Here is a 22487-nt window from a genome sequence, read left to right as displayed (position 1 = left end):
GGGGATTTTTCTCTGATAATATACATACCAATGCTTCTCAAATGGTAAATTGCAACCTATTCATGGTTTATGAAATTAATTTAATGGGTATGAAGTTAAAAGCTTCAAAAATAAATAGATAAATATCAGCATATACTGCATGTAGTTAAGGTATTGTTCCATGAAAGTAAGCTATTTTTTTCAAGTATATAAATGATGACTTTCAAATATACGTTTTCTTTTCAAATACAATATATGAAATTTGAAAGCCACGACTTTACACCTTCTAGGGTTAGAAGTAGAATAAATATGCTCTTTGCTCTTCATTACTGCCTCAAGCACCACTTTCCTCCTTTCTCCCTAAGTAATGTCCTGCTCCTTTGAGACATCAGGCCATTCCGCACATTACCCTTCCTTGTTATTACCACCTACCATAGTCCTGGTCATTCTCCTTCTTTCATTAAAGACTCCCTCAACTAGCTTGCTATCTCACTCTATGTAACCTCATCATCATTCATGGTAGTATCCACGTGGATGGCCCATCTTATGCCCTGGGTTCAACTGTGCAAGTATGATCATTAAAATACTGAAATATTTTCATTGCCACTAGTGCCTCCAGGACCCTGCACAGAACTATAAGTGCCTTCGTTTTAATGGACCCATGCCCACACTAGTACTGGTAGTTAAATATTTTGATTACTATCCCCACTAATACCCAGCCTCTCCATTCCTTGACTTTCTCTTACCTTAAATAATCTTGTCCACAACCTCAGTCATTCACTTTTACAGTCATACCCTATATCTAGTTATTACCAATAACTGTAGCCCCTATCCCAAGCTCCAGTTGAAGCTCCCACTCTGCCACCTACACCTTCAGCTCCAATCAACTTGTCTACCTCACTGAGACTCAGGAATAAATTTATCTTTTATCCCATCTTTGCTCTGTCCCACCCTACTAAAGTCCTCTTTTCACCAATTATACAGCTCCATACCTAGGTCTTATCATTTACTGAATTATTCATATGTGTTAAATTATCTATTTTGTTGACAGAAAAAAAAAAAACCCACAATGTGAGAGTAGTGTGTTAAGTTTCATTTGGAGGAAAATGAGGACTATAGCCTGGGAGACACCCTCTCAGATAGCTCTGAGGAACTGCTTTAAAGAGGTAGGGGGGAGGTCAATATATACACGATTTTGCTGAAGGGGGATACATATATCCAGCATATACTTTGGCAGATTACTGCTAGTCACAGAAGGTTGCTGATAGTCACAAGGAAAGAATGTCCTCATTAATGATATTAGGGCTTACCTAGATATGAGACGATGCAAGAAATTAGGCTCATAAAACCTTCTTCTGAAAATATCTATCTGAAAGCCTGTTCTGCCAGTTTTTCCCAGAGCACGGAGTGCCTCATCCTTGATCTCCACCCTGAAGTCTTTTTAAGATGTGTTGAAGGTCAGTGACAACAGCGGCTAGTGACCTAATCCTTGTAGAGGCAAATGGTGAATGACAATTTTTAGGTGGCAATTTACATTCTCATTTATTCTTCAGAACCCCTACAGAGTAAATATAATGACATTCATTTTATTGATTAGAAAACAGATATATCTATATAAATCTGCCCAGAATTATAGAAATAAAAAGTGAGGTTCTGCAATTTTAAATATCTGATCTGCAATTTCCTTAAATGTAAACTAGGGATTATTGTTGTTGTTGCTCAGTTGTATCTCTTTGTGAAGACTAGGGATAAAGATGATTAGTCTATCTCCCTGAGTTACGAAGATCACATGTATACAGAAGCACTTTGTAAATTTTAAAGTGCTCTACAAGTACCAGTTTTAATTATTAACTACTGACTAAGGGGCCCTTACCTTTCTTTCCACAGGAGTCCTACTACAGTTTCCTTGACCTTCCTCTTTCTTTTATAGACCCAGATATAGAGGAAGCAAATAACTGCACTGCCCTATTAGTGAAAACTCATGTTCAACATGAAGCTTCAAAAACTTTGAGTGGAAGAAAAGCAGTGTTATAAACGGTGATTGGGCTCTAATTAGCAATTGGAGGTATGTTTATTACAGTGGAACAGGTTTTTATAAGCCAAGCTGATAATTTATTACAATCAACTAATAAACTCATAACATGATCATAAACTGGTGAACACCTGCATTTTACTTTTTTTATTCAAACCATGGCAGAACAAGAGTTCAGAAATGAAGGAGCCAAGGCTGACAGACAAGAGACTGAGCCTCTTAAGGTCTTTTGAAGTCCTCACAGAGAACTTGGAACCTTAAATGACTGTGACTTCCCTGAGCCCCAGGAAGAATACTGCTATGTCCTGAGGAACTCTGTACTATACACACTAGAACCTGGCTTTGGGTCCAACTCATCCCATTCTATTGTTCTGAACTCTATCAATAGGGCAGTCCTGAATAAAAGAGTCCCCTTAGAATGATATAATTAGACCCATCAGGTATATCTCTTGCTTATAACACTAAATATAGTGACTCTCTATAACTTGACATGGCAAGTTAGAAATCCTTGACCCACTATTCTAATCTATCATTTTCCTCATTTCATTTCTTCTCTAAATAGGCATATCTGCATATGTTCTTCACCCTACAGCATGTACGTTTCCGCCTTCCGATTCTACCCAAGATGCCGTCTTGATCTAAGACTAGAAAGTCTTAAAAAGATGGAATCATCTGCCTGCTACTCCCTGCATGTTTAATTATTCCACCTTACATAGGAATTTGGATTCATCCACGTATTACTGCGAAAGGTAAAGTAACACTCTGGTGACAGGTGCACCAGATTATAAGTCGAAGGCCTGAGTTCAATTCCTAATTTTGCCTTTTGGCTCACTGAATGCTCTTAAACCCTTGCTTAGATGATATCTATACCTCACAGCTTGCTGACTGATATCTAAAGAGATGGCACATTAAAGCTAATAATAAAGACATTTATATTTTTTCCCGTGATATTAAAAAACAAATTTCTGGCATAAAGTAAATGTTTATTAAATATTAATGTCCCATTATTGTGTCATCAGGCCAAAGATGACTATTTTGCCTCCTTTTTCGTTTTTTTTTTTTTTATATATAATTTGCCACCACTCCCCAAATATCTCCTTCAGGTAAAGTCAGGTTTAGGTGCTTGATTAATTATACATGTGACAGAAGCAATGCTAACCATTCATCAAACCCCATTACCTTCACACTTCCTGTGAAGTCACTTCAGTCACCCCCTGCAGTTAGGTGCCGCCATGTAATCATGTACTTGAACCCTGGCTAAGGAAATGGGGTACAAATGATGTATAGCACTTCTAGGGCTGGGCCCTGATACCTCCACCAAGTCAGCCCACAGATTGAATGATTCCAAGGCAACAAGGGATGGTGGAGCCACAAGATGGTAGAAACCTAGTCTTTCCATAAGTGGAAAGAGCATGTAACCCATTCACTGGCCCCAACAAGCCTGCTACACACGGACTTATATGAAACATAAGCTCTTATTATGTTAAATCACTGAGATATTGTTATTATTAAATACTCAGATTAACATACCTTGTATTTCTCACCTGTGGAAATATAAATGAAAAGAACCTCTGGATTTAGTTCCAGGAACTGAGATATAAATCCTGGCTCTACTACTTGCGCAAAATACCCTATGATATGCTCTTGAATATGGTCTATATCCTTTTGCAACTGAATGTCTAGCACATTCTCTTTCATTAATGGAGCCTCCCCCACCCTTCTCTCCCTCAAGACTTGTCAGGCCTTCTCTGACCTCCCAGCCATGCAGATTTACTTCTTTGCTCCTAGTGCAAAGTATACTCCTCCACTTTAGCATCTGTTATGTTTTTTTGCAAATATTTGTTAACATGTGTTTCCACAGACTTGAGTTTTTGAATCCACGGACAGACAATTCCTTTGGGATCTTTGACTTCCAGGATTTAGTTACAGTGCCTGGCACATAGCAAAAATAACTGTATATTAAAGGAGTGTCTGTCCCCTATGATCTTGAGTCACTTGTTAAGCCTATAAAATACAATTGTACAGAATTGTTCTGATGACGAAGAATGCGATTTTTTGATTATAAACAGATTCTAAGAGTAGTGTGTTTATTCTGTTTTGTAGGCCCTTTCTCATCTTTGCCAGTCAAACCTATCTGTTTCGAAGTAGCTTTGTCCAATAGAAATACGTAAGCCGCATATACAAACACCTTAGTAGCCATATTTAAAAAGCTAAAGGAAGTAGGTGAAGTGAATTTAAACATTTTAGCTCAACATATTCAAAATATTGTTTATTAGCTATAGTTCACTTCGCTAATTTTGTCTTCCGAATTATCTGGTGCGTATGCTACAACACACCTCTGTCTGGACTGTGGCTGGTGGGTTCGCAAACTGGACAATGCAGCCGCAAGGCCTACTTCAGACACACGTCTCGGGTGAAGTCAACCTCGTTCAGAATTAGTGACTCCTCCTCAACGCGCTCTCAGCCCCTTATCATCACCGTCATTTTCTTGAAACCTAGAAGGTGAGCTCCTTGAAGAATTCAGACTGTTGTCTCTAGAAATCAGCCTCACAGCGACTGCCGGCGTATAACCAGCGGTTGTTATAATGTCAAGGTAATTAACGAGCCCAAGTGCAAAGGAGCCGGCGGGGGGCCGAGGGGCCGGGAGGGAAGATGACCAGTCAGGGAGAGGGCGGGGCTGAGCGACCACCGTCAGCCGCGAGCTGCGCGCTCGGGCCGGCGGCGCCCCGGGGTGGCGGGCGCTGGAGTGCGGGGCTGGGCCGGCCGGGGGTCGCCGGAGCCGCAGCGCGTCCCCCGCACCGGGCCCGCCCCTCTTAGCGCCGCCGCGGCCGCCGAGCCCCGGAAGCGGGCGGGGATTTCCTGTGCCCGCCCCACCCGCGCCCGCAGGGCCGCCGTCTCCGCCTGTCGCTGGCTCCGCGGACGCCGGCTCCGACGAAGCGAGGACGGAGGGGAGGGGCAGGCGGCGCCCGGGACGGAGACACCGGGCTGCAGGCCAAACCGACGCGGGTGAGTTGGGGCCGGGCCGGCGGGAGTCACGGCTGGAGGGAAGGACACCTGGCTTCCCCGGGCGGCGAGTGGGGCCGGTCACCCGTGGGGGCGGGGAGGAGGGTCGACGCGGCCTCTGGGTCGCTTGCCATTCCCAGGTTCGGCTGCACTGACATTCTGTGCCCGCCCCTCTCCTGTCTCTTCGTCCCCAGCGTCGTCGCTGTCAGGCCCCGCGGGTTCCCGCCGCTGTCACCGCGCGCAGGTTTCCCCGTGGCTCCTTTTTCTTCACTTGCTCCTGTCCCAGTTCACGGACAACCTGTTTTCTGACCTCACTTCCCCTGCTCCAGCTCTGCCTCTCTCTCGAGTTCTCTGAAACCTGACCCTCTCCCGGGGCACGGAGACGAGGAGGGACGAAGCAACCCAACTCTGGAGTGGGCACCTGTCCCGCCCACACCCAGCCCCGGGACTGGGGCCAGGCTTCTCTGACAGCGACTGTCCCTGTGCCCTTGGGCTACTACTCATTTCGGTAGCGTGGCCCTTTCTCTGTCCAACAGCACTAGCTGCAGAAACCAACTTCTGCAGGTGCCATGCCCCCCTAAGATACATGAAGCAAAAGGGCAAGCGAAACTTCTAGAACCCTGACTCCAGTAGGCCTGAGATACATCCTGGAACCAGGAAAATCCAGGTTAGGGCTGATACCTTAACTGCCCAGGTGCTGGCTCAGAGAGCATGCACATCTTAGCAAAAGCAGTCTGAGGACAAGTACTCGCCCCCTCCTTTGCTGAGATTTCTTCCACAGGTTTTCTGTCAATGGTCTGGAGAGTCTCACATCTGGCCTGCGAAAGAGGCTTCCTGTCAAGGGACTCTGCTGCTAGGGAGATGGAGAAATGGATCTCAGACAGATGTCCAGATATTTACCTAGAGGGAGGGATTGGGGGCAGGAGGAGAAGGGGACAACAGAGGATGAGATGGCTGGATGTCATCACTGACTTGATGGACGTGAGTCTGAGTGAACTCCGGGAGTTGGTGATGGACAGGGAGGCCTGGTGTGCGGCAATTCATGGGGTTGCAAAGAGTCAGACACGACTGAGCGACTGAACTGAACTGAACTGAAAGCCCTGAGGGAGGACTTTCCAACGAAGTTAGTGGATGAGGAAGACCTTTGGTGAAGATGGGGAATCCATGCTTTACATATCAGAAGTGAAGAGAACACAGGGGCTGGAATTCAGAGGAGAAATCTAAAATGGAACTCCCCCTTTATTGCTTTATTGGGAATTTTCCTTTCTCATGAGAAGTCTCTGAAAAGGAAACCTAAGCTGGGAATCAGTCCAGAATGTTCCCAAGAGGCCCTGAGACATCTTTGGACATCTGAGATGAAAGGGGAATTTGTTCCCTTGCTGTTCATTGAGTTTAGGGTTCTCATTTACCTCTCTTGTCAAAGACAGGCAAGAAAATAAACAACTTGACATTTGTCATTATCTGTTCCGGGCTTCTGGGTTCTTGCAAATGTCATTAGATGAATGTGAGTGAGCCAGAACAGTTACGGAGATTCTAACCTGTTTTTGGAACACTTTCACTGGCTCTGATTGCTTGGGCATTGAATAAGAATCACAAAAATACAATGTTGCCAAGCAAAAAGTGACTCTGCACAGTCTTATAAACTTTCTTTGCTGTAAGGCAGGGAGACTGCTATCACAACACAACCTGTTGTGCTCCGAAGAGGTCCAGAGCAAAGAGCCTTCAACTCTGTGCACTGCAGGATTATTAAGAATTTTTAAATCTTACCTAAATCTATTCTCTTGCAATCAAGAGAAGAGATCTACATAGAGAAAGAAAGCATCTCTTTTTATTCATTGGCAGTGTCATTCATGAGCCTTCTTCCCAAGGCAAGAGAAGACTAGGTCCATTGTTTTGAACTTTTCCCTAATGGACCTATTTCCCATCCCTTTCTTAACTTTTTCTTGTGGTGGAATACACTCTGGCTTCACCATACCCTTCTTTAAAATTGAATATGTTTTTATAATTAGATCTGACTGGTTCTATCATGTGTCACAGGTTCTTTGCCGTGTCTTAAATCACAGGGCTGTTATTCACCCCAGGGTCATGTTAGCAGCACCTGTTTCCCCTTGTTCTACCTATACGAAATTCTTTCTGTTCTTTTTTCTTTCTTTCTTTAGACATAGCTCCTCACTGCCAACAGTTTCTCTTATCTGTTAGGGTTGCTTTAGAATCTTACATCTGCTTTCCAAGTTATTGATCTGTCCACCATATTTACTACCAGTTCTGATTTTCTACAACAGAATGATAGGCTGTAAGTCTCTTAGTTGAGGCTTGTTCTAAGTAAGGCACCATTTGGTTCAGCCTTCTGAGAAATACACCCTTTGACTAGGACTTCTACCTATAGTAAGCATTTCATTCTAAATTGATGAGAATGGAGTTTGTGGCAGAAAATCTTATGTGGGATTATCTCCATTTTTGTTGAGTACAAATCTGTTTGCGTTCCCTCTTGCATATTTCCAGATTGCTTATTTTCAGTGGTTGAGATTCCTAGATTAAGTATTTTCCATGGTTGAAATTAATTGATAGCTTTTGAATTTCCAGGATTTTTTTTAAATGAAGTTCTGCCAACCATGAGGTCCCCAAAATAACCATTAGTGACTTTACTATATAGCACCTGCTCATTTATGGCTCAGGTTCAGTTGATTGGAACACATCAAACTTCCCTGGTGGCTCAGATGGTAAAGCGTCTGTCTACAATGCGGGAGACCTGGGTTCGATCCCTGGGTCAGGAAGATCCTCTGGAGAAGGAAATGGCAATCCACTCCAGTACTGTTGCCTGGAAAACCCCATGGACAGAGGAGCCTGTAGGCTACAGTCCGTGGGGTCGCAAAGAGTCGGACACGACTGAGCGACTTCACTTCACTTCAAACTTTTAAAGTTCATCTTCCATCAAGCTCTTCCTATCCAGTTTCATCTTTTATCCCTGGACTGTTCTCCATAACTCCCTTAGAACTATCACCCCTTTCCATTGTCATGGGCATAACTGATATGAATTTGTTCCAGGTCACAATTTGAGTTTGCAGCAAAAATGCTTTCAGAACAGACAGCAGCCCTGGGGACAGGATGGGAGTCGATGAATGTCCAGCTGGATAGAGCAGAGCCCCAGGTGGAAAGGGGAAGCCAGGAAGAGGTGCCATGGAGAACAGCTGCAGGGTCATTGGAGCACCTGTGCTGTGACCTTGAAGAGGAGCCACAGTCCCTTCAGGAGAAGGGTGAGAGCCCATAGGGTGTGTGTGGGAAGCACAATGCAGAGAATAATCTAATCTCTATTGAAAAAGTAGAATTAAAAATCTCCAAATTGCCATGGACTGACTGAACAGCACAGTTAGTACCAGGACTAGGGCACAGAAATAAAAAGAACTTACAGGCCCTAGTCAGGAAAATATAAGAAGCATCTGGATTCTGCAAACCATGTAACTGGGTTTCTCCCATTTCTTACATAATCACTCCCTCCACCTGTTACATGGTTAGTGGTAACAAATATGAGAGACAAAGGAAGTGACAGAAACACTGACTGCCACTGGAAAACACACCCATAAAATGCACTTTACAAGATGAAAATTACATTTGAATAATATAAATTCAAACCGCAGCTAATTTAGTAGAAATGAATGACATCAATGCTCTACTAAAAACCACTCAGTACCCTTTCAGAACATTTGAGGGAAGGTCTCTTCTACTACAATATATTTATGCATTTGAGTCTTACCAGTGGCCGTAGATATAGAGGAAAAATATGACTCTTAAGCCCCACTAAAATAGGGTCCAGGCTCTAACTGGAAAAAGATGGGTGCTCCATCTCTAATGGTTCCTCTCTCCCCTCACCAGCTCAGTCCACTCCCTGGGTTCCTGCCATTCCCCAGGAAGGGAGCACTGGAGATTGGGAGATGGCAGCTGCACTTCTTGCGGCAGGATCACAGGTGGGCTATGTTCTTCTCTTGGCCTCTCTCGAGGTCTTGTCACTGCTGCTTTTCTGTAGCCTTTGTGTCATTCCATTGGGCTTCCCTGGTGGCTCAGATGGTAAAGAATCTTCCTGCAACGCGGGAGACCTGAATTTGATCCCTGGGTTGGGAAGATCCCTTGGAGAAGGGAACGGCTACCCACTCCAGTATTCTGGCCTGGAAAATTCCATGGACAGAGGACCCTGGCAGTCCATGGGGTTGTAAAGAGTCAGACACAACTGAGTGACTTTTACTTCACTTCATTTAACTGATTTGTCACTTGATCACTATTGGTATTTAGTCTGATATCTGCACAGATTCTATCCCTTTCTAAGGAACTCATACCCTTTTGAAAAATGAATGGAGGCATGATGAGAAGAAGAAAATTCCTACAGATTGAGTTCGTTTTGTTTTAATAGATCCTCCACAAGGAGAATTTAAGAAAAATTCATTAATGTTCATTAAGAAATAAATCATGGGCTTTCCTGGTTGAACAGTGCTTAGGAATCTACCTGCCAGTGAAGGAGACACAGGTTTGATCCCTGGTCTGGGAAGATTCCACATGCCATGGGGCAACAAAGCCCAAGCACTGCAACTACCGAAGCCCATGCATCCTAGAGCCCGAGCTCAACAACAGGAGAAGCCACCGCAATGAGAAGCCCATTCACCGCAACTGGAGAGTAGCCCCCTGCTCACCACAACTAGAGAAAGCCCATGCACAGCAACAAAAACGCAGCACAGCCAAAAATAAATAAATTATGTTAAATTTGAAAACAGAAATCTGGAAAGATTAGGAAAAGAGGACCTGAAGGAAGCTTGGAAGAACATAAAGTAGACTGGATTAGGTGGATGATGGAGCATTTATGGACATGAATAGAAGATAGAAAGATGTGAAGAGGGGCAGCACCAGAGAGAGAAAACAAGTTTAGATTCAGAAGGCAAGGGGAGAGCCATGGGAAGTTAGTAATAATAGTAGTTGTAGTATCCATACTCCCAGAATGCTTACCATGCTTGCTGTTCTTTGAGTACTTTATGTACATTAACCCTGAGAGAAACGCAGTTATCCCCAGACAAGAAAATTGGACAGGAAGAGATTAAGGCACTTGTGTAAGGTCATACTGCTAATATAAGTGACAGAGCTAGGAGTCATTTGGCTCCAGAATCTGGGCTCCTAACTGCCAGACTATGCTGCCTTAAAAGATAAGGATATGGCATAATAGCGGGAGGAGGCCAGAAAGAATATTTTATCCATATTGTTTTGTGCAGATAGGAAAGGAAAGGTCAAATAGAGAAAGGAGGAACTTGTACAGTGAAGAAGGGCAGATGAGAAGAGACTGGGTAGACACTTGTAACTACACAGAGGGACCAGTGAGTTTGTGGTGCCTCCAACTTCTTATGGTCCCAACTTGGGAATCTCCTCTACAGACATTATTGCTCACACCCTGACCATTACTTTTGCCCCTTTCCTCTTCACCAAAACCATGTTCCGGGACTAAGAAACTGTGTCTGGGCAGTTCTTTTGCTAGACCTTCTCTTGCCACCTCTCCTCTACTACCACCTTAGCCGTCTATACTGAGACTCCATTTTCCTTAAAGAACAGCTGCTGATAGATGATGCTGCATTTGTTTCAGGGCCTGGTAACCATCAAGGATGTGTCGCTGTGCTTCTCTCAGGAGGAGTGGAGGAGCCTGGACCCTTCTCAAACAGACTTCTATGGAGAATATGTCATGCAGGAAAACTGTGGGATAGTGGTCTCTCTGAGTAAGCACGACCTTCCCCAGCCACTCAGTGACTGTACTCTGGGAGAGTGGAGCTGTCTGCTCTGGGACTGTTGCATAGTGTCCATTTGGGGTTCTTTTCTTGGCAGGGAATCTGTCTAGGTTTCCACTAGGGAAAGAGCACTAGGGTTAATCCAAAGAGAATAGAAGTGTCACTTTTTAAAAAACAACAACAAAATGCTGTGAATTATTAGAGACCTTTAGGCAATTCTTGGTTGGGAATTGGGAGGTTCTTTCAGAGAGAAGGACACCTAAGAAGTGGAACTGAGTCCTTGGAAACTCAGAAACCATCTAGGGAAAGATGAGAGTGGGGTGGGGGTGAGACAGCTGTAGTCGGGCTAATTAAGTGAAGTTATGACCAGAAAGAACAGTTGAGCTGAAAGCATGTGAAATTTTCACAAAAGAGAACACTTGTTGGAAAGAGAATATGATTTTCTGAAAGGAGAGGGGACTTAGCAAAAATGGGAGTGGGGAGAGGGAAAGGTTTGTTGTATCTGGCCTTCTTTATCTAGAGTTCAAAGGAATAATCTAGGAGAAAGCTTGCTTCAGAAATGAAAATTACAGTTGAACAAACTGACGTCTCTGTTTTCTTTTCCCATGGTCAGGATTTCCAATTCCCAAACTGGATATGCTTTCTCAACTAGAAGGAGGAGAAGAACAATGGGTCCCTGACCCCCCAGACTTAGAAGAGAGGGACATTCTGAAGGTCACATACACAGGTAATGATGTATGATAGACTCAGCCACGACCTTCACCCCTTTTGGAGGTTTATCATTACGTGTCCGTCCAACCCCTCCTCTGCCTCAAACAGTTATAGCATTGAATGGTTTAGAGATCTTCTTCTTCAAAAGCAAGACTGTAACATAATAATTTAGAGGGCAGGCTCTAGAGCCAAACTTTGTAGATCTGAATCTAGGACCATACCTGTGGAACCTTGGAAAAGTAATTAACTTCTCTTTGGGTTCCTCATCTATAAATTATTATGAGATTTAAATATGTTACCGTAGTCAAACAGTACCAAGCACATAGTAAGCACTCAATAAATGTTAGTTGTTGTTCAACCTCCCACTCATTGTGGAAATGCCTTCCACAATGTCTCCAGTGTTGCTGACAAGGTGTCATCTGGCCAGAGATTTTCAGACCATTCCTCACCTCTCTTCATGGTGATGGTGATTAATATGGTTGATTAATAGTTTTTTTTTAAGTGCTAAATAAATAATAGTAATAAATAGATAACAACAATAGCATAGACTATTGTGACTAACGTATGCAGGTACTATCCTATCTGTCTTATAACATCTACCTTATAATTATTCCCATTTTGCAGAAGAAGAAATGAAGGCCTACAGAAGTGTAGTGGGAAAACAGATTTTGTGGGTATCTGTCTCCTAAGTCTAAGCTCTAACCACTGTACCTGTTATACTGTCTTGTACATTAAAATCTGTTCTTTCAGCACTTACGGGGTAAGGTTTAGACCCTAATAGGCATCATACAGCCTCATTTGTGACTAAGTCCTGGGCTACTCCCTTGTGACTCACCTCTTGGGGTCTGTATTATCCTTTTTCCACAGGAGATGGAAGTGAGCATGAGGGGGATACCCCTGAACTAGAAGCAGAGCCTCCCAGAATGCTATCTAGTGTGTCTGAAGATACGGGTCTCTGGAACCCAGAGCAGGATGCGAACTGGGATTCCATGCCCAGAAGCTCCAGAGGCACGCTCCTAGGCCCACCTTTTCTTCAGGAAGATAGCTTCTCAAACCTTCTGTGTAGCACAGAAATGGATTCCCTGTTAAGACCACACACGTGCCCCCAGTGTGGTAAACAGTTTGTGTGGGGCTCCCACCTGGCCAGGCACCAGCAGACACACACCGGGGAGAGGCCCTACAGCTGCCTCAAGTGTGAGAAGAGCTTTGGGAGAAGACATCACTTGATCCGACACCAGAAAACCCACCTACATGACAAGCCCAGCAGGTGCCCTGAGTGTGGCAAGAATTTCCGATGCAACTCCCATCTAGCCAGCCACCAGAGAGTGCACGCAGATGGCAAATCCTGCAAGGGCCAAGAGGTTGGAGAGAGCCCTGGGGCTAGGAAGCGGCAGCGTGCACCGCCTGTGCCAAAGTGCCACGTGTGCACTGAATGTGGGAAGAGCTTTGGCCGACGGCACCACCTGGTGAGACACTGGCTGACACACACTGGAGAGAAGCCCTTCCAGTGCCCACGCTGTGAGAAGAGCTTCGGCCGTAAACATCACCTGGACAGGCACCTGCTGACCCACCAGGGACAGAGTCCCCGGAGCAGCTGGGACAGAGGGACATCTGTCTTTTGAAGTCTGTTTCTGCTGCAGCTGTAGTCACATCTGTCAGCCGGTGCTACTTGGAGTCTCTGCCAGAGCTGCCCTTCTCCTGCACCCCCGTGGTCAGAGTCATGAGTCCTGGCCCCATCCCTAGAGAGATGCAGTTCCAGCATTAGCTAGAGCCTTTCTCCCCAGTTCTGTGAGATGCCACATAAAGTAGAGTTCTTTGGGCAAAACTCTTGGGAAATGCTGCTTACTGGGTGGGCTGATATTCAGCCTGATCCCGTTCTCCAGGGTACAGTGGTACCAGCAGTTTGTGGCTAAGGCCCATTCTGATTGGTTGAAGCCTGTGCCATACCAGTTGTTAAATATTTGAGTATCGTGCTTCTATAACGTAAATATTCTGTCTATATATATATATATATAGAGAGAGAAAACACATACTAGCTTATTAAAGGCTCGAAAATTTATGCATTAGAGCAAATGGTTAAGCCTTTCTTACTGCAGTGCTTCCTAAATTTATTTGACCTCAGTATCCTTTTTGTCTCGCATCTCACAGAACTGGTGACTCCTTGCACCACACTGGTGAACACTGGGTTACAGAGTAATAAGGAAACAGAGAGTGATCAGGCACCCTGAGCCCCCTTTTTTATCCAAATGAAAGTTGAGAAGCAGACCTCATTCCTGTGTGGGCCTATCACCCCTACTCCAATCATCTGAATATACATCCACACCTCTCACCCCACCTCCTGAAAAACAAACAGTAACCTTCTCACCCCCTGTTCCTGCTCCCTTCACCCTGCATATACATATATCTAGCTGAGAGATCGCGCTACAGTGTTAAGAGATGGACCTTAAACCCCCGGGTAACCCAGGCCCACACAGAAGAAAAATACTTTATTCCCTTGAACAGACCCCTCTCCTCTTGACAGTGTCTTTATGTGTCTGTGTATCTGTGTGCAGGGTCTTTGAAGAGAGCATGCAAAGTGCAAACTGTATAAGCTAGATTTTCTAGGGGCTGTGTTCTGGGGATGAGGGTAGTGGGGATGGTATGGGGTTTTTGGTTTGTTTTGTTTCAAGATAATAAGCAAGCCGAGAGATTAAGGGAGCCCTAGTAGAAAGGCTTAAGTTTGGGGGGTTGAGGTATACACAGCCTTCCCCAGTATCACTGAGATCAAGACAACTTGGATATGTAAGTCTAGGTCTGAATCTCTGGGCCACAGATTCTTTTTGCCTAAGTGGAGAGAGAGACATCCTCTGTGAGGTGAGCTATGTCTTATTAATTTCAGGTCAGGTGCACATAGCAGCTTTGTGCTGAGTGGGTTTTGGGGTCTTGTTTTAAGTGCTGAGAAGTTACAGCAGGAGTCACGGTGCTTGCAGGTTGTTGTCGTCACTCGTTTGACCTTGATTGCCTCATCAAGGGGCAGAGTTATTGTTGCGGATCTCATTCCCCTAAAGAGAACTTTAGGGAAAATGGCTGTGGCTTAGCTATTTGGCTGATGCAGGGTAATGAGCTTTCTGGTTGGTTCTCCTCCCAGTTCTGGGAAAATGTCTGCACTGACTCTTAACTTGCATAAGTATTCTAGCATTGGTTAATGCATTGGTCATTGTTTCTCTTTATTGATAATGTGTTAATACCAATCTTATAATTTAAAAATTACCTTGTATGTAAGAGCAGCTTGTGGGTAGGGAGAGAGAAAAGCAAAGAGGATGGAAGTGGGATATTTTCTCTCTAATGCTTAGATTCTGGTTTTTCCTTAACACATTTGTTTCTCAACCACAGTTGGTGGAATTAACCAGAGAGACAAGGAAATGAGCTGCAACAATCTAGTTTAATGGCTTTTACACTTGCTTAGGAAAAACTGAGTAAATCATAGCTCCTCAGAGTCCTGGGCCCAAATGGAGTCGAAAATAGGGTCATTTTACTGACTGAGCTTCTTACAGTGGACATAACTTGAGCAATCCAGGCCCTACCTCCCTTCTGCTCAGGGCAGCCTTCCCATTTTGCCTAGAATGCACTTCTCTTGCTTATGTTCCTATGGATAGAGCAAAATGGCCAGCCATCTGTAAGGCATCCTTGTCCCAGGTCCTCTGAGACAGGAGCATTTTAGGATCAGTATTAGGAGACACCCCAGGGCATAGGAAAATACTGGATTCCACTGGCAAAACTGAATGATGCCATTTCTTTTACCTCCCACTATGCCTCATGTATAAACACACTCAGCTCTATGTGAGCATCGTCCAGAACCTGTTTTGGATCATAGACCCTTTTGAGAATCTGATTTAAAAAAACAAAAAACAAACAGAAACTCACTTTTGAGCAGAAAAGACATTAGTAGTTCACTCAATTTTGCATACATATTCAGCAGGGTCAGAGCCCATCCATGGAATCACTAAAGTTACCCTGATCCAATATGGTCATTATATCTTTGTGTCAAGAATTACACAGGAAGGATCTCTAAACATTTTAAGGACTAAGATACCAGAGGCAGTAGGATATCAGGAGAGTGTTCAGTCTTTAATGATTTGAAGGGTATTGCTTACACTCTGTGCTTTCTTAAAAATTTATATGAGTTGCTGGCAAATCCAGTTTCTCACAAACCTTGTTGTAAAGACTTGTATGAGGTGACCCTCCATACCATTGGATCACACCTCTTAAAAACCAGGTGTTAACCTCCAGCCTTTGATCTCTTGTAATTTTAAGGAGGGAAAATGAAGCCCCCAAAGTGCAGGTGCACTCAGCACCCAACTGAAAGGCATCGTGGAATCTAAGGGCATTTGGCAGAAGGGGCATCCCTTTAGGTCATTTCTACTGTACCAGTCTTCTCTACCTCCGTCCAACACCACTTCCCTTGGACAAAAAATAAAATAAGCAACAGCCACCAGCTGGGCAAAGAGATTTGAGTGATTTTTCCCTCAGGGAAAACTCCCATCTTCTTCCCAACTCCCTCTGCCACATGTCTACCCTACCCTATCCCCTTTAAATAAAAAAAAAAAATGTCTCCGTGTTCTCTCTGGACAAAATGTAAAATAGGGAAGTCTGTCTTTAGGGACCTGTCACCTTTTTCCCTCTGTGTGGTGCCTCTGCCCTATTCAGAGCCCAAGTATCCCTGCCTTTCCACCCCATTAGGGTATCTCTGCGAAGAATCCCTTACAATGGAGACTATAGCCAAAGGTCTGACTTTCCCAGAGCTATCTACATTTTAAGCTGTAGCTCTGACAGTGACTTAGCAGCAGCAGCAGCAGCAGCAGCAGCTGATAGTGGAAGAAGGAAAAGTTTCCTTGTTAAAATCATGTTATGCATTCAGGGAGCAAAGAGGTGATAATTTGGGATAAAATCCTCCCCTTTCTAGCACTCCTACAATCAAATCATTATTTCTTGTTTCCATCAAAGACAAAGCCCTAACTCAGAACCAGAGGTTCCAGAGAACAAGTTCTTTCCAGCTCTGTTTAGTTGAGTGCTCTGGATGAAGGTGAGCAGGGCTGGGCAACAACAGAGAGCGAAATCTATTCCCTTGGATCCCTTAGAGATTCTGAGATGGCAAAATTTATGGGTCTCAAATGAATCTTTGGACCAGCAACATCAACATCACCTAGAAGAAGTTATGTTAGAAATGTAAATTTTCGCCCTGGACAAACTGATTCAGAAACTGGGATGGAATCCAGCGATTGGTCTTTAACCTGCCTTCCAGGGTATTTGATGTGGACCCAAGTCAGGATGGAACAAATGGAACCAATGGCTAGGAGATCCAGATTCCATTTTAACCAGTGGTTCCTCACCCTCTTCAAATAGCCAAGTCACTTCAGTAGTGTCCAACTCTGTGCGACCCCATAGACAGCAACCCACCAGGCTCCCCTGTCCCTGGGATTCTCCAGGCAAGAACACTGGAGTGGGTTGCCATTTCCTTCTCTAATGCAGGAAAGTGAAAAGTGAGAGTGAAGTCGCTTAGTCGTGTCCGATTCTTAGCAACCCCATGGACTGCAGCCTACCGGGCTCCTCCATCCATGGGGTTTTCCAGGCAAGAGTACTGGAGTGGGTTGCCATTTCCTTCTCCATCTTCAAACAGGGAGAGATGGAATCTTAACACCCGTGTTCTCAGATTTATTTTCTGCAAACTCCTAAGACAGTTGCTCCTCAGTTCAATTCCTCTTGAGTCAAAGAACTGGGTTAGTCACCAATTTCAGAAATTGTGTTGGGGTAGCTACTAAGTTTCTGTAATTGGTTGAGGCTGGAGCTTCTAAAATGGGTACTGAGGTTTCACTGGTCTAGAAATCTAAAAAGACAAAAAGGAGCAGACATCTCAAAGATGGTAAATTCAACATAAAACTGAAAAATGGACATCCAAAGAAATGGTCCTCCTCATCTGGTCTTTTTCAAGCCTAATATGAGTTGCCCTGGAGGCAGAGGGGTGGGCATTTACTCAGCACAGAGGCAGAGTAAGGCCATCTGTCTCAAGCCCTACCCAAGTATTCTTACCTCACAATTGCACTGAAGACCAATAAGGTGCCATACAAAGGGTTTCTCATGATGATTTGGCCAACCCTGTGGGCAAGGGCAGCAGGAGGATCAGAGAGACCCCCAGGACATAAGAGGAGACCAGGTTCTTTTAGTAAGATAAGACATGAAATCTGAACCGAGACTGTTTACTAGGTAGAGGTTGTAACTAATTAAGCCACAGTGCCTATATAAAAAATGCATTCTCCTGCTTTGAAGATTTTGTCTTGGCCCTGATACTTCTTTCACCCTCTGTCCTAGACATACCCATGAGGATCCTTGCAAACCTGCCACCTCTTTGGGGCTCTGCAAGGTCAAAAGGTTAGCATGAACCCCGGTCTCTTTGGAAATGATCAGCTCCTCTCTCCTAAGGCAGAGAAACTCTAGGCCTCAAGCTCTGGCTCTCTCCTGTCGCTGCCTCCATCTGTCCAATAAACAGCTCTTCTTCTACTCTTCACTCCCACTTCTCTTTTTCAATTTGGTTTGATTCTCTCTTTTGTTTTTCCTGGGGAATGCCACACCTTCCTAAGGGCATTTGTTTTTCCCAATTCCTACCCTTCTTCCATTGTAGTTTCTCTCTTCCAGTTTCTAGCCAGTTCCATTCTATTGTGAGCCTACTTGCTACCTGTACCTCTGCCTATTGTCCAGTTTCTTTTCTGTCACCTTCAAGCCTACTAAGAAGGGTCCTTTCGTCACACTTCCCACTTTCTTCCCTCAGATTCTTGGCTTGGCTGTGGCAGCTCAACCACCATCACCCTATTCTACCCCCTCTCTCTTGTACATACCTTCCCACATCTGGACTAGGCCAAGGTTACCTGTACTGCCAAACCCAGGCCCTTTACACCCTCCCTACAGACTCTTCTTCCCTTGATGCAGTTTCCAAAACTCAGTCCCTTCCTGTCTCTTTTGGCTCCTGAGAATAAGCTTCAGTTCTACAAGCCACTTTTTGTGTGCTTACTATGTGCCGGGTGTGGGCTGTCCCAGGCCTGAAGGACTGAGTACAGCCATGGTCCCTGTACTCAGCATCTTCCTCAGCTGACCCCCCCCCCTTGCCAGCACTTTGCTGCCATACCTCAGACCACCGTGCATCGGCAGCCTCAGGGCTGTATACCCACTGGCTATCCAGCCTAATTACCTAGTGCCTTCCAGATTTCTAGCTATTGTCTGACTTAGTTCCCTCTGATGGACAGTGAACTTCCCATAGATCATCCAACCAGGGACCTTCATCTCTATCTATAGAGATCTGTAATCTACTCTTCATGGTCCCTGTCAGCTGAATAAAGGATGTATTGGCCATATCACTGACATCCTCTCTCCATCCTCTCCTCTACCCTCCATTCTCAGCTCTTCTTTCTGATACAACAAAGTGGGGAACACCAGACAGCTCTCGGGGGAGTCACACAGCCATGCAGGAGCCCCCTTGCTTCCCTTCCTGAAACGAACACCTTAAGGTACCCATGTTAGGTCTTCCCACCTTCCTCCTAGTGTCTTGGCTCCCAGATCCCACATCTGGGGATGCAACGCATTCTGGAGACTGAGGGAGCAGAGTGCTGAGAAGGCCAGGCCAAGGGTGAGGGAACAAGGGCCTTGCACACAAATATAAGGAGGCATTCCATCTCAGGGTTGATTAAGTGCTGACCCACTCTCAGGAGACCCTTAGAGTGCTGAGCCTAAGTCTGGAACTTGAGGTGGTGATTGAATTGACCTCCCAGACAAATTCACAAGTATTGGAAGTTTGGAGGGACCCAGAAGAAACCTGCACAGTTGAGTCCACCAGATACATTGACCATTGAGGGTGAAGAGGATGGACATCTGGTAGAGGGTATCAAGAGGACAGAGTGAGAAACAACATGGGGAAAAATCATGGAAAACCAGCCTGTGACCCACTGACACGGCCTCTTACCCATGGAGCTTCACTGGGATGGGGGCAGGAAACCACTCTGCAGGCACTGGGTACACCCCAAAGGCTTTGCTCTTCTCCATGGGAGTTGCCTTTAAGAGCTTCAGTCCTACTGCTTAGGGGTGATGTGTCTCTGCAGCTTTCTTAACACCAGCCAGGCTGTTTGCCACCTGCCTTGTGCTCCATGTGTTTCCTTATTTTCTTACATTCACTCTTAATTCCCCCCAGTCACTTGGAATAAAGCTTTTGATATGTCTAGCCTCTCCCCTAACCAAAATGGGGAAGAGGGAAGGAACTGACAAAAGGAGGAGAAACACACTGTGATTGTTCATCGATTGGCCTGTTCTCTCAGCCAACTCCAGTGGACTACTGACATCCTGACTTCCTTCTTACCATATCAATGTCTTTCCTAGCATTGACAGCGCTCATGCTAACACCCCCTCAGCCAGTTTTCAGTTCCTCTCTTCCAAATCCTTTGGCTTTCTTTGAGCCCCTTTCAGCAGGGTGTCCCTCTGTCAATTCCCCAAATGGCCTATCTTCCTGTCCTTACTAGGCACTTAAGGTTTTGGTTGAATCTGCAATCCAACCAGACAGCCTTGCCATGTTTGAGATCCCCAGAGAAGGAAGAACAGGAGAAATCTATTGTTTTGAGACCACTAACAAATGGAAATATTTTCATGATCAGAAAACAACCTCCCCACCATGTGTTTCCCCACCAAGGGAAACACCTTTCCCTACAAGAAATTGCTAAATTATTAAAATACTCAACTGTATAAATGAATTCTAAACTTCTGACCTTTCCCTACATTAACTCTTGTAGAGGCCCTACTCAACTATAACTATAGTGAAGAGAGCCCTGAATTTGCAGTTAAAAGTCGATTTCTAATTGTACATTTTCTAACATTAGATTTTTCACTTAAAATCTAAGACTGTCATGAAGTAAAATGAAACAATGCATCCAAAAGTATAAACCACTGTATAAGTGAAAAGGCTATAATTGACAATTATGTGGAAATTTCTACCTTATCTTTGAACAAGTTAAAATTTATATGATTCTGAAAACAAATACGAGAAAAGATATGGTAGAGAGTTTTATTTCTATGTGTTTTCTACAGTTCCCATTACCTTCCCCTCACAACAGAAACAGGATTTTGTGTATCTTTCCAGAGTTTCTTTATACAGTTGCAAAGAGACACATTTTCTTTCACTTTACACAAAAGGTAGTTTGGTATACTCAGTGTCCTGAATTCTTTTACTTCATCTATATTGGGGAGTTTGTCATAATACATAGAGAATCTTTATAGCTGTGTACGATTTCACTGTATTGAAGTTTCACAGTTTAATCAATCCCCTAATGCCATTACCTTACTTTCTTTTTTTGTTGTTATTGCAATGCTGCAACTAAATACATTGCACATGTCTTTACACATTAATATTTAAAAAGCAAATTCCTAAAAGTGGTTTCCACTGAATCAAAGGACATTTGCATTTATAATTATCAAAGCCAAATTTCTTCCACTGGGGTCATGGAGATTTACACTGTCACTAGCATTGTGTATTGTCACCGTGCTTATTTAACTTCTATGCAGAGTACATCATGAGAAACGCTGGGCTGGAAGAAGCACAAGCTGGAATCAAGATTGCTGGGAGAAATATCAATAACCTCAGATGTGCAGATGACACCAGCCTTATGGCAGAAAGTGAAGAGGAACTAAAAAGCCTCTTGATGAAAGTGAAAGAGGAGAGTGAAAAAGTTGGCTTAAAGCTCAAAATTCAGAAAACTAAGATCATGGCATCTGATCCCATCACTTCATGGGAAATAGATGGGTAAACAGTGGAAGCAGTGTCAGACTTTATTTTGGGGGGCTCCAAAATCACTGCAGATGGTGATTGTGAGAGGGTAACAGGCAGAGACATTACTTTGCTGACCAAGGTCCATCTAGTCAAGGCTATGGTTTTTCCTGTGGTCATGTATGGATGTGAGAGTTGGACTGTGAAGAAGGCTGAGTGCCGAAGAATTGATGCTTTTGAACTGTGGTGTTGGAGAAGACTCTTGGACTGCAAGGAGATCCAACCAGTCCATTCTGAAGATCAGCCCTGGGATTTCTTTGGAAAGAATGATGCTAAAGCTGAAACTCCAGTACTTTGGCCACCTCATGCGAAGAGTTGACTCATTGGAAAAGACTGTGATGCTGGGAGGGATTGGGGGCAGGAGGAGAAGGGGACGACAGAGGATGAGATGGCTGGATGGCATCACTGACTCGATGGACGTGAGTCTGAGTGAACTCCAGGAGTTGGTGATGGACAGGGAGGCCTGGCGTGCTGCGATTCATGGGGTCGCAAAGAGTCGGACATGACTGAGCAACTGAACTGAACTGAACTGAACAGGCAGGAAGGCCAGGGGTCTCCAAACAGAGGAAATAGCCTGCAAGTGTCAGACATTTTTATCTCTTTTAAGCGGCAGCAGGAAACAAACTAGCGATATTTTTTCCTTCTCTATACAAATTTAAAAGGAGGTTTCTCTTAAAATACTATGTTGCCATAATGACACCTGGTTTCACCTGAAGTTAACTATTCTCAAACCTTGAGATAACCAATGCCTTTTTCTTATGAAAATGTTTATCTTAAGCTATGCTAATGTACTATGCATTTACCCCAAACTCTGTCTTCAAGTCGGTTCACCTCTTGCTCAGAACCTACTTGACAAACCAGCATGTTATACTCAGATATTGTTCCCCTAATCTACGTAAACGAAACTATTTGTATGGTGATCTGTCCTTCTTCAAGATTCAAGTTAATCATTTTATGGCCCAGGATGAAGCATTTGGTGCCAAGATTATCCCAAAATGCATCTTAAGGGTGAGGGACCTGGAGCCATTCTGAGTTTTAAGATGTTCCTTTCTTTCATTAACAAACTGCTAGTGACTATATAGGGCTTCCTTGGTAGCTTGGACGATAAAGCGTCTGCCTACAATGAGGGACACCCGGGTTCAATCCCTTGGTCAGGAAGATCCCCTGGAGAAGG

General features: G+C 44.3%; 1 protein-coding gene across 1 annotated transcript; it reads left to right on the top strand.

The window, feature by feature from the left end:
* Positions 1–4925: 4925 nt before the first annotated feature.
* On the top strand, positions 4926–16078 carry LOC120858145 (zinc finger protein 641). Its single transcript, XM_040234010.1, has 6 exons — positions 4926–5017; positions 8060–8268; positions 8885–8976; positions 10629–10758; positions 11381–11494; positions 12346–16078. The coding sequence occupies exons 2-6, from the start codon at positions 8085–8087 to the stop codon at positions 13098–13100; spliced, it is 1275 nt and encodes a 424-aa protein (XP_040089944.1). The 5' UTR covers positions 4926–5017; positions 8060–8084; the 3' UTR covers positions 13101–16078.
* The last annotated feature ends 6409 nt before the right edge of the window (positions 16079–22487 follow it).

Source organism: Oryx dammah, unplaced genomic scaffold (assembly GCF_014754425.2).
Source record: "Oryx dammah isolate SB20612 unplaced genomic scaffold, SCBI_Odam_1.1 HiC_scaffold_29, whole genome shotgun sequence".
Taxonomy (NCBI): Eukaryota; Metazoa; Chordata; class Mammalia; order Artiodactyla; family Bovidae; genus Oryx; species Oryx dammah.
This window is presented reverse-complemented; position numbering and strand designations above follow the sequence as displayed.

What these genes read in the sequence shown, in the direction of transcription:
- LOC120858145 (XM_040234010.1), top strand. Translation starts at nt 8,085, where the DNA reads ATGCTTTCAGAACAGACAGCAGCCCTGGGGACAGGATGGGAGTCGATG. An exon ending in ACAGTCCCTTCAGGAGAAGG is followed by an intron (nt 8,269 to 8,884) that starts GTGAGAGCCCAT and finishes TCCCCTCACCAG; the next exon opens with CTCAGTCCACTCCCTGGGTT. An exon ending in TCTGAAGGTCACATACACAG is followed by an intron (nt 11,495 to 12,345) that starts GTAATGATGTAT and finishes CTTTTTCCACAG; the next exon opens with GAGATGGAAGTGAGCATGAG.